Source organism: Chroicocephalus ridibundus, chromosome 2 (genome assembly GCF_963924245.1).
Source record: "Chroicocephalus ridibundus chromosome 2, bChrRid1.1, whole genome shotgun sequence".
Lineage (NCBI taxonomy): Eukaryota > Metazoa > Chordata > Aves > Charadriiformes > Laridae > Chroicocephalus > Chroicocephalus ridibundus.
Window position 1 is genome coordinate 113,907,726 of NC_086285.1, and position 16,891 is coordinate 113,924,616.

Below are 16,891 nucleotides of genomic sequence, written 5' to 3' on the forward strand. Positions count from 1 at the left end.
AAAAAGGTGATATAACCGGCTATGCACTCCATGGATTGTCGTTAGTCAAGAGCAGTATTATATATTCTAATTTAAAATTAATCCTGAACTAAGTAATGATGATAAGTCAGACATAAATTTTGAAGTGAAACCTCTAGGATATAAAATGAAATAGCCAACCAAGCTCACTGGTGAAAATTTTTTAACAGATTTTACAGATGTAGCTAGGATAACATCATGTACTTTTATTTGGCTGACTCGAAGTAAAAGAACATCCAATAATTGAAAGTGGTTTTATTTAAATACTTTTCAAAGAAAAAATGTATTGTGATATAAGAACATTTTATAAGTTATAAACCAACCTTTGACAGAAGATAAAACCTGGTTTTTCTTGTTTTCATTTTCTTTGTTTGCTTTTGAGCAAGTCAATTAATTGATTTATACCTCATTTTACAGTTTTCTAAGAGAGGTATGGAAGAGTACTGAGAAATACAACATTTAAGATATTATTTGGCACCATCAGACGAATGGGTCTGTACAATGGCAGCCAGAAGTCTTTATTGTTGTTCACAGCTCCCAGAGGGGGAGAGATGTCTCCATGAATTTTACTATCTCAGTCTAACTTCTTCCAGGGACGACTCAGAGCTGATATAATTCTCCACCTTCTGCTGCCTTATGTTGCCCCAGCAGCGCAATTCCTAGGTTGACTGGTGGACGCACTCTCATTGAGCTTCTGTCCAGAATAGCTGGCTTTCTGGACATGTCCAGTAGTAGCCATACACTAATGCTTTCCACCTGAGGGAATCAGCGTGGTCCCTTTGTTTTTAAGAATCAGGTATACTGTTAGCATGCCATCAGCCTGTTAGCTGGGATTAGATGAAATTAAGATGACAGGCTAAACTCACGGTGTGGCCACACTTTGGCCATAGAACAGAATTAGTCTAGGAAAATTGCTTTAGGGTAAAGATGACCCAAGGTAAAGCTATTGTAGTGTTCCTCTCTCTATCGCTAGTACCAACAGAAGAATATGGATTGCCTCTGTTTCATTGCTTACGTTTAGGCAACTCTGTCTCCCACTGGGCATTAAAAAGGGCTGTAAATTAGTGCACCTTAGTACAGCCCTGGGGAAAATAACCCTGAGCACAGAGCACATGAGAAGAGTGGGCCCATGCCAAGATGAAGGATGGTTACAGAATTAGCTGGAGCTCCTCAAAGCCTGTCTTAATCCCTTACGCAACTGTGAACTCATGGGCATATTGCTCAGATCCTGTGCTCCGAGGACTGATGTGCCTGCAGTGAGTAGAACAGCCGGTGCTCTGAATCGTGCTTCCGCTCCAAGAGCAAAATCATGCCATTACTTGACCTACAGAGCACCACCGAATTGGTGGATTGCCTTCTGGCTCTAAAACCTGATCATCTGATGCCAAGTTAGAAAGCTCTACGTGTTACTCTACTGGGTAAGGTAAAACTGTCGGTGCCTCCAGGATACTTCTTCCTTCACTGAGAGATTAATTTCGTGAGACTGCTGAGGTGAGGAGACTTGCAGTGATGAAGCCATTTCGCTAGCCCTGACATTTCAAAGAAGAACTTGAAGCCCACTCTGCAAACTGCACTTATGCTTGCCTCCTACAGCTTGGCAGCGCTTCAGCAGCTAGCCCAAGAAGGGGGTTGATCCATTTGTGTATCCTTAAACCTCTTTTATTTATTTCTCAAAAGTGAATTATCTCAATTGGATTAGTGAGCATTAAGATATTAATCTCCGTTGATTAACATTCTTTGAAACATAGCTTTTACTGGAAATGAGAATGCATCAAAACACAGAGAGCTGAAACCATGTCTGCTTTGAGTGACATGGGACAGTGCTGAACGCTTGTAGGATGATGTCCTGTTTGATGATGCTAACGTTGCTAATCTGGGGACATCTTCATTAAATGATTGCAAAGAGTCCTTCCTTCTCTCCTGAAGAACAACAGCCAATTTTTTTCCCTAAGGGCTCCTCCCCTGCTACGCATAATGAAATAATGCCAACTTATTATGTCTGGTTAGAAGTCTAGAAAGCTGAAATCTGTTTTGATGACTAGAAGGGTTCACTGACTTGAAAGATTAACAACAGCTTTAAATAATGATTGTTTTCTTTTTTCTCATTGATACTCTGTAAAAGTATAAACTCTACAGTATCCAACAAGAGTTACTGGAATTACAGTGAAGCCAAAAGTAAAACAATGAATATCTAATAACATATATGTACCATAAACGCAGGTCCCAGGTTTTCTGGGCAAATATGATTAAGAAAAAAATCTTCTCTAGATATGGAAGGACACTAATAGTTTTTACAAGATGAGACTAGAATTACCTAGAGGTAGGAAGGGTTTCGTACAGCAACCTTTCTCCCTCTCATTTATAAAATGTGGTTTCTTTCTTTCAATGGAAAAGTTAAGATGAAATCTTGGTCACCAGTGTGCTTCCAAACCCTTTAGCATACCTCCTAAGGAGCGCTAATGCCAGTATCCCGAACTAATTCCAACGTAGGTAATTTAGCTTATTACATTTAGAGGCAGTTTCAATCAGATAGAGTGTTCTTCCATTTATACTAAATACAAATGTTCTCTTTGTGAAGAATTTTTTAGAGTTTTAAATTTTAAAGAGTTACTGTGTTTCACCTCTGCAATATCTCCGTAATGGGTGATCTGAACCTTAAATACTGTTTGAATTTATCTTTGTTTATTAGAGGGTCCTTCTGAATGGAAGATTCTCAAAACTCGTAAAACACGTAAGTGCAAGCTTCATAAATAGGTTTGTGTCAAAAAATTCCTTTTTTATTCTAAGAATAGGTGGCAAGCCCATTGGAAATACCACACAGTTTTTATGTTGCTGGAATTTCCTACAATTGCAATATGCTTTCAGTAAGAAGTCTTTGGACAGGGCAGTTTTTGGCAGTTTTTCTTGGATGTTTAATGTCTAAGGTCTGTCTATGGATGAAAGAAAACATCGGGTAGACCTGAAGAAGATCTGGTTCAACATAAAGACTTCCGGATTTTGTTTGTTAAGGAAATGTATTTGTATCTGGTTTAGAAATGTTTCTTGAATGCTGAGCAAGGCTGCACATCCTGAGCAAGGACCAAGCTTGGACCCAAGCACATGCACATAGGACTGCTTAGAGCCGGGCCCACGCAGAGTAATTCCTGAGATGAGCAACTCTTTTCTGATGGATTTTATCTTACAACAGGGAACTTCTTTTAGCCAACCAGCAGCAAGGAGATGTTCCGTTTCTGTCAGGAGACCTTTGTATGGGTGTCCTCACTGCCATGTAGACCCCAATTATTTTCTTTTAAGCGTGAAAAGTCAGAGCCATCAACATTTTTGCAGTGAGGCAGATGAGAGTGCCTACGTATGTAGCATGGCAACCGCAGGTCCAGTAAAACAAGCGAAGGAAAAGCTATGCCACCACTGTGTTTTTTCTTTTTCCCCACCCAGATACAGCCCTGATGGCTCCTGAGAGGGAAAAGTCACCCAGGAGGAGTGCGAGATGGCTATCAGGAAAGCACAACTCTCCTGAGAGACGAGATGGGAGCGGGAGGCTGTTTCAGTAGCACGAAGGTGTGCATGCAGGCATGTGGGCAGGGGCTATTTATTTATTTCAGTCTACGGCTGACCTTCATTCCCCTGTTGGTGTCACACCCATTCCGTTATAGTCAACCTTGCCTTCTTTCAAAAAAAAGGTCTTTTGTGTGCTTATTAACACTATTAGCACTGGCTTTTTTCTAATTCTGGATAATAATTGCTAAACTCTAATTACTGTAATTACCAGGCTCCTGGGGTGAGGTTTTATTTTTTATAATTATTTCTAGTGATTTTTTTGTAAATACTTTGTTATATTAAAAGCATGATAGACAATCATGAGTCCTTGCAACACTTTTATATATCAACCACCTCCACTGAATTTCATCAGTGCATTTCACCGTTTATTAATCAGATATTACTAAATTTCTTCTGCCTCAAGCAAAAACAAGGAGTGGGAGAGAAAGTGACTACTGACAAATGATGTGACATGCCAGGTTTGATTCTGCCAACCAAGTATTAGTACCAGCCCAACAAGAGCAAAGATGGAGGTGACAGCTAGGTGGCACAATTGAATATATTCTAAATCTTCCCAGAATAACTCTATAAGGAGGAAAGAAATGTTTCAATGTGTGCAGACATTGAAACACTTTAAGAAGCAACCTGAGACTTTGGCCAGTACATGAAGACCTTGATCCAGTTCCCATTGCTTTCCACAGAAGGATCCAGCTCTGTCTTTTCGAGTCTGTACTCCAGTGCAGTCTCTGGAGTAAGCAAGATGTTCTCTTTGTGTCTGTTTTCAGATCACCCCTACGCTGGTGGGATAAAAAGTTTTGTTTCTTCTAGAATAATCCACCGGATTATGCTAAATCTCTCAGGAAAAGATGTCTGAAGTTACACTACTATCTTCAGTTGCTCTAGCACTTACAAACATGAGCATGGAGGCCTCCTGCATTAATATAATCCAAAATACATTATTTTGAAATGGCTTGTGGTCACACTGATGTATTTTTATGAATCTTGTTTTTGCTTTTTACCTCTTAGTGTGTGGTTTGGAAAATTCAGATTTTTGCACTAAAATTTAGGTGTATTCTACCATTAATTACTTGTCATTCCCTTTTTGTGAACTTCATTTGAGCGGAAAGTTGTTGACCCAGCGTGAAGATGACAGAGACTTTTTTTCAAGGCTGCTTCAAGGCCTGCTTCTTTGTTTAGTTTTTTTTGTACAAGTTCTTATGTCAACCTAGGCCAATCTTAACTAAAAACCACTTCATCATCCGTTATCAAAGAGCTGTTCATGCAACTCAGCAATGATTTTTCTAAATGACTGTGAGACCTCATTTGGATTTTTAATAAACAGTCACATTCTAATGAGGTCTTCATAAAACCGACTAAATATGTTTAGAAATCATTAGCTTAAATTACCAGTACAAAAGTCTCCTTAGGGAGCCCTGCAGATTTTGTGATAAGACTTCTGGCAGATGGATTAGTATAACAGCGCAAGTGAATTCTGAATTTCCACACAAGCAGCGTAAATGTGAGTGACTGGGTAACAGGCTACTAGATAAAGAACTAAATGTCCCTCAGGTGGGTTCATTAAAGAGAGAAAACAATCAAAACACATTTCTGTGCCATTTAAATACCAGGTGCGCAGCAGTCTGCAGGTGCCAGAAACACTGACAAGAGTCCCTTGCTGGAACACACAAGAGCTTAAAGGGATGCATGGTTTTGACAAGTATGCCTCAGATAATGACAGATATTGGCAGATGTACCCAGACCCTGCTGGAGGGTAATGTGGGGACTGAGTCATTTGCAGCAGGTGCTTGCATTAGGGACAGCCTCATGGTGATTCCTCCATCCGCAATTAAAACAGTCCTGATGCATAACGCTCCAGGGCAAGAAGCAAGTTCCTAGCACTGATTTAATGACTATCCAGCCAGTCCTGGTAAACAAATACACATACGCCCCCTCAATGATTAATTCATGAAGGACGTACACTGTGTGGCAAACATGTTAAATAGATATTCCTCTTTCCTGAAAATATAAAGGAATTTTCCCACTCGGCTTACGATGGGTCAAGAGGGTTAAAAAATAAAAATAATAAACCCCTATAAATCTTACACCGGAAATACCAATTGAAATAGAAAACCTCAAGGTTGGGAAGGTTACAAGGTTTGCCCTGCAGGAATGCCACCAAAAGGTCCATTAAAATCATTACTAATCAAGGTGGCACAGAACTTGTGTTAGAGGTTGCAGGACAGATGGTGTGTTTCTAATACGTCTCCTTGTTGCTGATGGTTCCAGCTCTGGGAGTGGGACAGAAGCACCAACGGAGGCGTGACTGCATTGTTCTGTGGCTCATACGATCTCATTTCCATTAAAAGCTCATTTCAATTTCTGCTCTCTGATCTCACCTATGTTGGCCTCCCGAGAAAGTGACAACAAAGACATTTCTACCACTGCCAGAAACAACAAAGCTGCAGGTCTGAATCTCACTACAGCTCTTGCACACTGAAGAAATCGCCATGGTGGCACAAACTGTTGGCTCGCTGCTAAGGGAATGTGCTGTGCACCTAAACGTTGTGAGTTGAGGCCATCAACACCAGCACCAAGACTGGCATCTCCCCGGCTGATACCTGACAGTTCACTCTAATGGATGCTTTCAAATACTGGCTTTAGGAAAACAGTATGTGGTTTCATGCAGTATGCTATTTTCATTCTCAGGCTTGTTTATCCATACCCTGAAAACATCCCTTTAAGTTATGTGCTTGGGTACTTATGAATGCGTATAAAGCTTTAACGAAGAGGTTTGCTGGAGAGCTTCCTATTCTTACAAATCCATCCATTTTCAACTGATAATGTGACCATCCGACTATTTCTATCTTCTTCCTAACTCAAGGGACTGAATTTTTAAAGTGGCCTCCGTGATCCTTTTTTTCTCTGCAATTAGTCGTACATGTGCTCCTGCAGCAGGTGTTGAATGCCGTCACAAACCCCATCTTTTTTATACCTAAAAATAATACTGGCACCTGATCTGTTGGTAGGCTTGGGCACACAGAAATTTACCTGTTAGGATTTATATGAACAATTGACAAAGAACATAAGGAAGAATAAATTCAGACTGTAAAACTCAACTTGCTAAAAAGGAGACAAGATCCGATACTTTGACTCAGACCACATAAACGGTGCTTTCTCTCTCTCCTCATGCCAATGCCACAGGGCAGGGGGGTATCAGCCTCTCCACCAGCATGAAATTAAAAACATCTCTTAAAACCATGTGGCTCACACCAAGATATGTGCACTTGACTTCCTATTTCAACACTTCGATTTACAATAATTGCAGTAGTTGCAATAAAGACAGTGGGCTTTTTTCATTCCAAATGAAAGCTGTATGCCCAGTTCCCAAGCAAATTTTCTTGAAAAAAAACATCCCAGATGAGAACTAAGACACCAGTGCATAGACAAAGCAGTAAATTGAAAGACTCAGTTATTGATGGTTGTGAGAAACAAAGAAAATGGTTCTATTCAATACTTGTTGAAAACAAAATTAGCCATAATGACTTGGGTAGGAGGCCTGCTTTAGAAGTTACCAAGGAAAGAAAGAAAAGTACACCGTATCAACCAGGTAAGTCAAGCTTTCCTTACTACTCAGCTCCTGAAGACGACCTCCTCGTCAACAAATTTAGTGTACAAACGAGTAAAGCTATTTTTTTCTTTTTTAGCCCAGAAGGCTTGCAGGAAGGAAAACCAAAACAAACCAGGTTGATTCAGACTGTGAAGAAGGTGCAATTTCATAGTTTAACTAATTTTCTCTGAAATCTGTTTCAGAATTACTCCCCCTCAGCCTCCCTTAGAAAAAAGATGACTCCATACCTGTAACCTGCTCTGTAACCAATTCCCGAGTTTCCCTTAATGGAAATGGTATGTCTGAGATATATACAAAGACATGACGCTTTCCCTCTTTGGCAGTCTTTGCAAGCTGTGCTATACAGAATGCAGCTTTATCAGTTACTTTTTCATTGTGCTAATGTTATCAAAGCCAAGAATCCAAGGCACGTTTAAAAATAATTGATAATGAACCTCTTAGCAGAAGCAGTCATAAATATTTTATGTGCTATACTCAGTATATAAGCATCTTGTTGGTCTGCTATTTAATTTCCAAAAGCAAACACCTTGGAAGTCTTTCATCTTTTTAAGTACAAAAATCACTTACCCTTCCCACTTCTACGAGATTAGTAACCATGATTATGCTGGCTGTGTTTTCATGCCATACCATTCTCCAAAAGTCATATATTGTCTCCTGCATTGGTCCTGAAACAATAAATCAAAGGAAAGGTTACTTTCTGAAAGTCACATGATTGGAAGCTTGTCTCTGGGGAACTTTGAGAAACCATGACTATACACGTATATTCATATCACTATCATCATATTTTTCATTTAGGGTCAATTTCTTTTCTGTCATCCCACCTATCTGCATTTAAGTATTTTTCCCCTGAAATAGTGCTCTGAAAGAAAGTTAGTTCTCCAGCATTTAGGTATTTATCTCTGTAATACCCAGAAGTGGAATTATAAAAAATGGATAACATTACTCTTTCTCTTAACAATTGGATGATAACCTAGGGAAGGTGTATTTGGAATGAAATGAGCCTCAATGGACTATGTGGCCTTTCCTGGTTTCTAATATTTTTCTTAGTATACGCTATCCATCAAATTATCCCAGCTCCTAAATTGTACTTCCTGAAGTGAGACAGAAGTTATAGTTTTTTGCTGCAGTACATCACTTTGCAAAACAGTGGGGAAAGCAGTAAAGAACCCCGGCATGCCACGGCAGCCATGTCCTCTGCAGTGCTTTCCCCAACAACCTGGGGGCTTTTGTAGACGAGCACATGGGGGGCTTCCTCTGGCGTCATGCTAAAGCTGGGTACCAGCCCACAGGACATGTTACAGAAATGTAAAATGTTGAGAACAACCACGTCACTTTGCACGTACCTGGTCCTGGTCTGTTTCTAGCCTACACGTCTTACCCATGATGTTCGGTCTGATACCCCAACTTTAACCCACTGCTTTAAAATCACCAAGCCAATAAGAATACACAAATGTAAAATACTATCAGGTACTATAAACTTAACATCCACCCTGAATCCATTACTGAACTGCCACGCTGCAGCAAGCAATTAGTAGCTTATTTAGAGGAATGCCTTAAATCAGCTAATTGGAGGACAAATGGATAATGTATTGGCCTAAATGTTCCTCTAGTGAAGACACCAACACCCTTAAAGCGTTACAAAACCATACATTGACAGATTTGTCTAGTTTGGCACCCATGTTTTTGTACTTTGAGCTCCCTTTGAAAATAAAATTCTCACTCTGAAGTCAAGTACTTCGTGAAAAAAAGAGTAATATATTATGACTATATTATCATAGAAGGGGAGTTGGACTGGATGATCTTTGAAGGTCCCTTCCAACCCAAACCATTCTGTGACTCTATGACTTTGTGATTCTATGATATTATAGGCAAGTCAAAATCAACTCACTAGGCAAATAACATCACAGTTATGATGTAACTTAGAACTCAAGTTTAAGAAAAAAGGATGGTATTAGACTAAAACTTTTGAATTTTTTAAGTTTACTTTTATTTTCAGCAATTTCAAAGGATAATTTTATCATCCATAATTTGCATAGACCATTTAAAGAAGTTCTGTATTCTCCCCTTTACTTTCCCTGCTTTTAAAAATGCTGCATATATAGTTAGTTTCACAGGTTTCACCATAATCACTCAACTTGTCTTTTGCTTGCTTTGGTAGTTCATATAACAGGAAACAAAAAAATCATTTAAAACAACAGGAAGCCATGACTATTAGAACACAAGAAATGTCAGAAGGTCTCAGAGTAGAAATAACGACAGAATCTAAAACTACAGTTTCTGAAATCACCGAATTCAAGCCGATGTTGTGGCTGCAGAACTGGACACCTTTTTTTTCCTTTTAATGTACAGCACAGAACAGTTGATACTTTTGTGAGATTTCATTCTGAAGCATGACAAGGGTGAAATCACTCTCCACCGTATGGAAATTTCCCATGAGTATTTTACTTCTACGTAAGTGTCCTGGATATGTAACACAGACACGGTTCGAGTGCAATTTTGAATACCACAGTAGGATAATTAATATACAGTATAGTGAAAGTTTAGCTTGCTTGTGTTTTAGTAATGTAGGATTCAATATAACTTGTGGGGCAATTAAAGCCACAACAGCTTTAGAAAGGTTTTTGGCCAGCCTCTCCTACTGGAGAAAGGAAGGTGACTGTTTTACTCACTGTAAGAAAACACTTCCTCTGTATAGCTCCTTCCCTCCCCTCAAATCTTAAGCAAATATCCAGCAAAATTACTATTGCAATCATCTTTGAAGAAGTGTAGCTAAAAATAGGATTAGGGAAAGGCAGTTTTCCATGGAGTAGTGTCCTGGAAAGAGTCTGTAAATTCATGACATTATTAAGATTATTTAAGCTTGGTCAAGGACAAAAGATAACAACGGTATTGCTTCAAGAATCCTGATTCACAACCTGGTCTAATGGAGAAAATATAAATGGCTCCACTGCATTCTGCAATAACAGGATTGCGTGATGTTTCAAGGTTGTTCATCTGAATATGTTTTTGGTAAAGCTGCAGAAAAGGTGAGAAAATATCCTCTGTCTACACAGCCCTCTTCTTTTCCCCTCGCAAGAAGCCAGAATCTTTGAGAAACTGAGGGGCAAGGTAGCAAGTTTCTTTATGTATTATTTCAGTTGTCTTTCCTACGGATTTACTTGAGATACAAGATAGTTGAGCCCAACTTTGTAACAGTGCTTTCCTTCTGACAGCTCTGGAATAACCTGCAACAATTTATTCCTGATTTTTTTTTTTTTTTTCCTACAGACAGCATAATTTTGTCTCGTGATTTAAAGATTCCTACACTTCAGATTCTGAAATCACGAATTACAACTAGGGAAAGATCCTAAGCACTAATTTATTGCTAAAGATTTTAAACTTGTCATTCTTTATAAAGAAAAAAACAAGACAATAAATTATGAGACGAAGAAATCTTTAGAAAAAGTAATAGCATTTTCCAGGCCAGAGAAAGAGCTGAGCTCTGACAAGTCTTTCAAGCAGTATTCCAAATGTTCTTCCAGAAGAAATGTCCTATTCTGCAGTGCTGAGCATGCTCTTCTCGATCTTACTATCCAAATGAAAAGACAATCATAATTAAAAGTGCTTGACAGGATTTCCTGCTCTCCTCAAGTATTCTGAGGTGTTTTCTTGCTTTCCCTCTCCAATTCTAACATGTAGCCTCCAAACTTCTTGCATGTTCAGGACACTGAAAGGAAAAAAACACCCGAAAACCTGCTTTAACATCTCAGAAAGTAATTCTTTTCTACCCCATTTTTCTTTTCTTCTTGACATTTTTCAAATTATTTTCTGACATATGAATAAATTATTACCTGTCTTCAGCCAGAATGGAAAAGCATTAGAGGCTAGGTAGGGTTGGAGGATTTATTGTCATGAAGAACTGAACGATTTGATTCCAGAGACTCGTGGTAGGGAGAGAAAGAGCCTATAATTGTTCTAAGCATCAGCTTAACAGATGTGTGCACAATAGGCAGGAAGGTTATTCTCAGCAGTTGCCCCCTTGCGGGAGAAGGTGGTCTGAAGAGAAGGCACTGTGCTGCCTAACAGTAAGCCTGCGGCGTACCCCATTAGCTACACAATATACTAGTTGGTATCAAAGATTTCTGCTGTGAAAAAAAAGAAATCAACAACATGCTACAACCAGAAAATGAAAAGCAAAGGAAAATAAGAAAAAGAAATCAACCCTCCAAACCCCACGCTAATTAAATGCACTATTGAAAAAAATTGAACAGATATGATCAGTTGTATATATCAACCATTAGTTGTATTACCAGTAGTCGTTAGTTGCTGCTCTGGGAATGCAAACATATTAGGAAACGGAATATCACACAGCTTTTAAGAATGGTTTAAACTCCTAAGCAGCTGCTTCTGCACACAGAGCTTTCTAGAGCCTCTATTTCTGCTTGTTATTGTCAGACCCTGTTCTAGCAACTGGCATTGCTACTGGGGTATGCGATCAATTCGAACGTGACAAACTAGCCCAGAATACAGAAAAAAACTGCAGGAAAGAAAGCAAACACACAAAGAAACAAGTAAAACCTGAATCTTGAAATGTCCCCAGGACTTACTCAGATGGGACTTGTAAATCTATAGGTCATTTTTCAATTTCTAGAAAAGCAAGCAGCTTAAACAAGGAACAAATAGCTTCTAAAACCTTTTTCTAGCGTAGAATGTCAAATCCACAAGCCAGCGTTTGGGCCACCTGAGACCAAATTCAATGACAAATATTAAAGCTAGAAATGTGCAGAAAAAGAACAGACGCCTTTAAGCTCCAAAGGCTCCCCAGGGACAGTGTATGGCCAGTGGTAGCCTGTGTTGACGGAGGCGGCGGCCTGACAAGATGCAAGACATACCTGCAGCAGTTAAATTCCATCTCGAAAAGAGCCCAATAAACCTCCTTCCAGTCAGTAGATGTGTCCACCCAGCATGAGGAGGTGGTTATAAAATGGTCCCCTCACCTAATGGTGACTGCAGTTTCTAGCAGCAATGACAACTGTCTTCGCTTTTTACTGAAGCAAAGCTTGCGGCTCGTTGCTACGACTGCCTACAACTGGACCACTCAAGGACAACTGGCTAATATGCCGGCATTTTAGCACTCGTTCTTTACAATGTATGATCCCTTCAAAATGAACTTCAGACACGGCAAATATGGCGGTGCATGGCCAAAAAAGCCAAAAAGCAACGATTCCCTTCGCAACCACACCGTCAAAAAACCCCAAACCCATTATGTAGCAGAAAATGTTCAAAATACACACGAAAGCGTAAAACCAGAGATAAAATAATAATAAAAAAATACTGGGAGAAAAGACTACAAGCTAACAGATTAAAAATTTCAAGAATTCTCCTTTTCCTAATGAACCTTTTAAATGGGACAGACTAGCTGTTAGTAGGATAATTTACAGAGAATTTTGCAGGAGGAAGCAAAATTACAGGGTTACTAATGCTCTGCCGGACCAGTGATCTGATAATCCATAAGCGCATGTTATTTGCTCTTTTAACCATTCTAGAAATCGGAGGTAAGAACAAAACGCCCTTTCAGAAAAAGCTGTGTAAAAACCTGCAGTTAAATGTTACTTTAAACTATAAATATCACTGACTGCAGGCAAGGGAACATCTCCCTTTACTGAAATACATATTTTTCCTACTCAATAAGGCAACTTGCCGAAGATTTTATCAACGGGAATTTGCAGAGGCATCATTATGTGATCAGGTTTTCACGAGCGTTCAGTTTTGTCAGCCTCCCAGTTACCTCACGGGACATTCTTCAGCGGTCAGCAGCTCTGCAAACCTGGACACCTCTTTGCATGATCAGGTGGAATGTAAGATTAGGTTAGATTACACTAAAGGAATGTAAGATTCGTTTCCGCTTTTTCATAAAATAATAAAATAAAAATTAAAAAACATTAAAATAAAATGTCTCGATCTTTCTATCTAAAGTAGTCGGCACACTATAAAGAAAAGCGGTAGATCCCGGTTGTGCTGTTTTAGTCAGAACAATCACATCAACTAGCAAGATAAACTGCTAGCTCCGTATTCCTTCGTAATTGCCTGGTCACTGCCTCACAGCAGTACAGCTCATCCCACCCTCCCCAAATGAGCTGGTTTCTCAATGGAAGACACTTTGAAGATCTGATCAGTTGCTGGTAATCTGATTTGTTAAGAGCAGTCTTTACCATCTGCTTGTTGAACAGCACATATTTAACTTTCACTCACCCCTCTGGGAGTTCTTAAGGGTTTAGTGCCTCCACGGAGGCCAGCGAAGTCCAGAACAAAGCTCTGTTATCAAAACTTCAAAAACTCAGGCAGTGATCATGAAGTCTTTCTGCAACAGCTGCTCTCAAAATAGGTTCAGACATTGTTTTCTACCATAATATATACACTTAAATTGACTTTCAAGGCTTATACAGGAGCATGTTTTTATAGGCACAGTATGTGTGCTCCTGTAAACACTGTGGACGATTTTTAAGTCTGAGATAAGACTGTGGTCAAGATATCACTAAACCACGTGGGCCCACCATTCCCCAATAGCTATCCAAATGCATACAGAGCAGTCTTTCGTGGTTTAGGATATCAAGCAAATAATGATGAAAAAGAGTGAGTTCATATAACCTGGAGGTTTCTAAAGCTTTAATAAAAGTCCTCCCAAGTCTGCTCCAGAAACTAAAACGGCACCGAGAGTAAAACGTCCCCCAGTGCCATGCACCTACTCACTTTTACTGAAGTCTCCTATAGGCCTATCACTGTAAGAATCAACATGAAAAGGCAACAGACGTTTGTACCGACAGAACTTGGCCATAACTGCTTCAGTGTTGTTTATTAATTGCTGGTTTCTAGCTGCCATACTTCAGTATTAATTATTATTTGTTGCTTCTGCATATCCCAGCCCCAGACATTTTGTGCACTAAAGAATCTCAATGAAATTAAACAGAAACCCTGAAAAAACACATTCTTGCTTTTATCGCTTTATTTCATTTGACTTATAGTGTTGTCTGTGATGGCATTTGAAATGCGCTTTCTAATTTTAGCCTTAAAAACATTAATTATTATGTAATCTTCAGCAGGGCTATATGGTAATTATACAACTATGCTGGCTTTCCTGATAAAACTTTCTTGGAAATCTCTCCTGCCTTGGAAAAATAAAAATAAACAAAGCTGTGGATGAACTTCCAACGAGGTTTTTTCCCTATAAGTACATTAAGCCATCCGGCAGTCCAAGCAAGGAAGCTTGAGGCTACAGCTACTCTTACGTGAGGTAATGAAAAAAACCTCCCCCTCAGTTTTAAACCTTATTTTAACTGATTCCTCCATGGTAGTGGATTCAGAGATGGTGGAGAGAGAAGCCACTTCTTTGCAGAGGCAGCAATTAACTTACAGTCAGGTAAGCAAGAACACCATTTTGTAAACGAGAATTCTATCAGATCTTAATTCACAAACAAATAAAAAGATACTCTGTTTCTCCTAACACTAGTTTTAACTGAGGCTTAAGAATATACCACGTGTATCAAATATATGCAGAATCCATGTTTGAGTCGTAGTCAGTCCACTATTTCTTTTTTTTTTTGGCCTTTTGCAACAATACCATCTTAAAATGCAAAAAAAAACCCCAAACCACAACAGTATGAAGCAACACTATTCAGCAAGTCACCTCCACTAGACTCAAGTGGGTTAATCAGGACTAAGCTATGAGTTTAAATTTTTTTTTCCCATGATTTCCTCACCTTAGATGGATTGTCAATAAGAAACAGATCTGACTGAATCTTGTTAGCTTGACATTTCAGGAAAATGCTGCTTATAAAGCCAGCTGAAATGCTTTCTTGGGACAAATCCTGCCCAGTCCAGCTACTGGCAATGTAGAGGCTTTCTACTGTATCCTTTGCTCAGGAAAAACACAGCCTTCTCTCATTATCAGCCAAGGGACAGCACAGTGAATAGTAATTGGCTGATTTTCAAGCACAAACTAAATCCTACCTGCTTCGAGCCAGCCAGTCAGCAAGCCCTGCTGTCTGCACATCACTATATGTGAAAATTGGCTTTCAGAAAATGAAATTTTCAAAGTGCTTTCAAGTCTCATTAGCTTTCAACGAGGCTTAGATTACTAAGCGACTGAGGTGCACGTAGAAATTTTATCTATAGCTCCCACGAGACTGACCAGTGCTTTGGCTGGCTTTCTGTACCACCTCCTCCTACATTTAGAGGAGTCAGCACCAGACCTTTCAAAGGATGAAGGAAAGGAGGAGACTGTCCTGTCAATTCTCCATCTCTTTCCAAATATAAAAAGAACATAAAAACATTTGGCCTGTAAGATGCCCTTTACAACATACAGTAGTGATGAGCCACGGTCCTATTGTCTTATGAAATACATGCAAGCATCTCACAGCTAGCTAAAATAAAAAATGCCTTCTGTTCTGAATTCCCAGTTTAATATAGAGATGCTCAAAAAATATATCCTTTGAGTAATGGCAAAACTGATTACTCAGGAGAATTTATTTATTTTTTTAAATTGCTCATTTCACAAACTAGATAATCAGCTTGAAAATACGTATTTTACAAGTGTGTGTATATACACATACACATCAACTATTGGCTAGAGCTGGATCATTTCTCTTTGCATTTCCTCTGATCCTATTCTGCAGTGATTCTGTGGGTAGTCAGAAAGTTTTATGGGGATGTGGTATTTATTCTTTGGAATATCTTATAGCATTTTTTTTTAATTTATTGATACAGATCTAACTAAGCTGGAACAGCACACATCTCTATGCGTTATTTTGCCTGCGTTATGGTACCATCTAGAAATCCCCATCTGGGACTGGAGCTCCATCATAGCAGGAACTGCTTTACATATTAAATGCCCATGAATACACAAAAGGTGTTCGTGCCCCTCACCGTCACAATCCAAACGTACCTTGAGAGACAACAGGATGCAAGATAGGGTTCGAATGAACTTAACAGGCTCGGTATAATATTCAGCAGCCACAACATGCCAGCTCCCTAGCCACTTCTGAATAATCTTACCTGTCCCTGTTCCTCATTAGTATTTCCACCATGTTCAGAAACAAGCCATTGCTGCACTTAAATATATTTTTTAAGTCTGAGACCAGACTTTATTTGTGCACTTTTGGCAGGTGCTATCTAAGACATTTTTATAACACCACAGCTAATGCTGCCAGCTAACTTTCCATCTAATAAAGCGTTACACACTTATTGATTGACATTTCTCCACAGCTAGTTTTCCAATGCTAGCTCAGTTTGTTCTGTACCAACAACATAAAATGAAAATGTCATATGATTTCCCAAAGAATAAATAGCACATTCCCATAACACCTTTTGACTACTCACAGAAGTACTACAGACTGGGAACAGAGAACTGGCAGCCATAGAAATGGCCCACATTTATCCAGTTAGCTTGAGATTAGGCAAAGCTGAATGCAATAAAAGCTGTGTACTTAGTACTGCTGGCCATGTATGTACCATTATGCCACTCAAGAAAGCTGCTTTCTCTGATCTTAACTGCAGGAAATTAAAAAAAGCAACTGAACAACGTAGTTCATCCAGTATAACTGAAGAACGGTTTCTTCATATAATTTGTTTGCCACACAGTGGGGATGTTAAACGGTCTGTTCCTCTCATTAATATTTTCCCAGACTGGATAAATGCACTGTCTTCCAAATTCGGCATTAAATGTAGCACTCC

The 16,891-nt window shown here is 39.2% G+C and overlaps 1 protein-coding gene across 11 annotated transcripts in view; it reads right to left on the reverse strand.

Annotated features, from left to right (window-relative positions):
• Positions 1 to 16,891, reverse strand: part of PTPRM (protein tyrosine phosphatase receptor type M) — a 481,345-nt gene that overhangs the window by 27,816 nt on the left and 436,638 nt on the right. For all 11 annotated transcript variants that reach the window (XM_063326582.1, XM_063326581.1, XM_063326579.1 and 8 more), the window contains one exon: positions 7,751 to 7,848. In XM_063326582.1, coding sequence (XP_063182652.1) covers positions 7,751 to 7,848 — 98 coding nt within the window. The remainder of the gene's footprint in view (positions 1 to 7,750; positions 7,849 to 16,891) is intronic.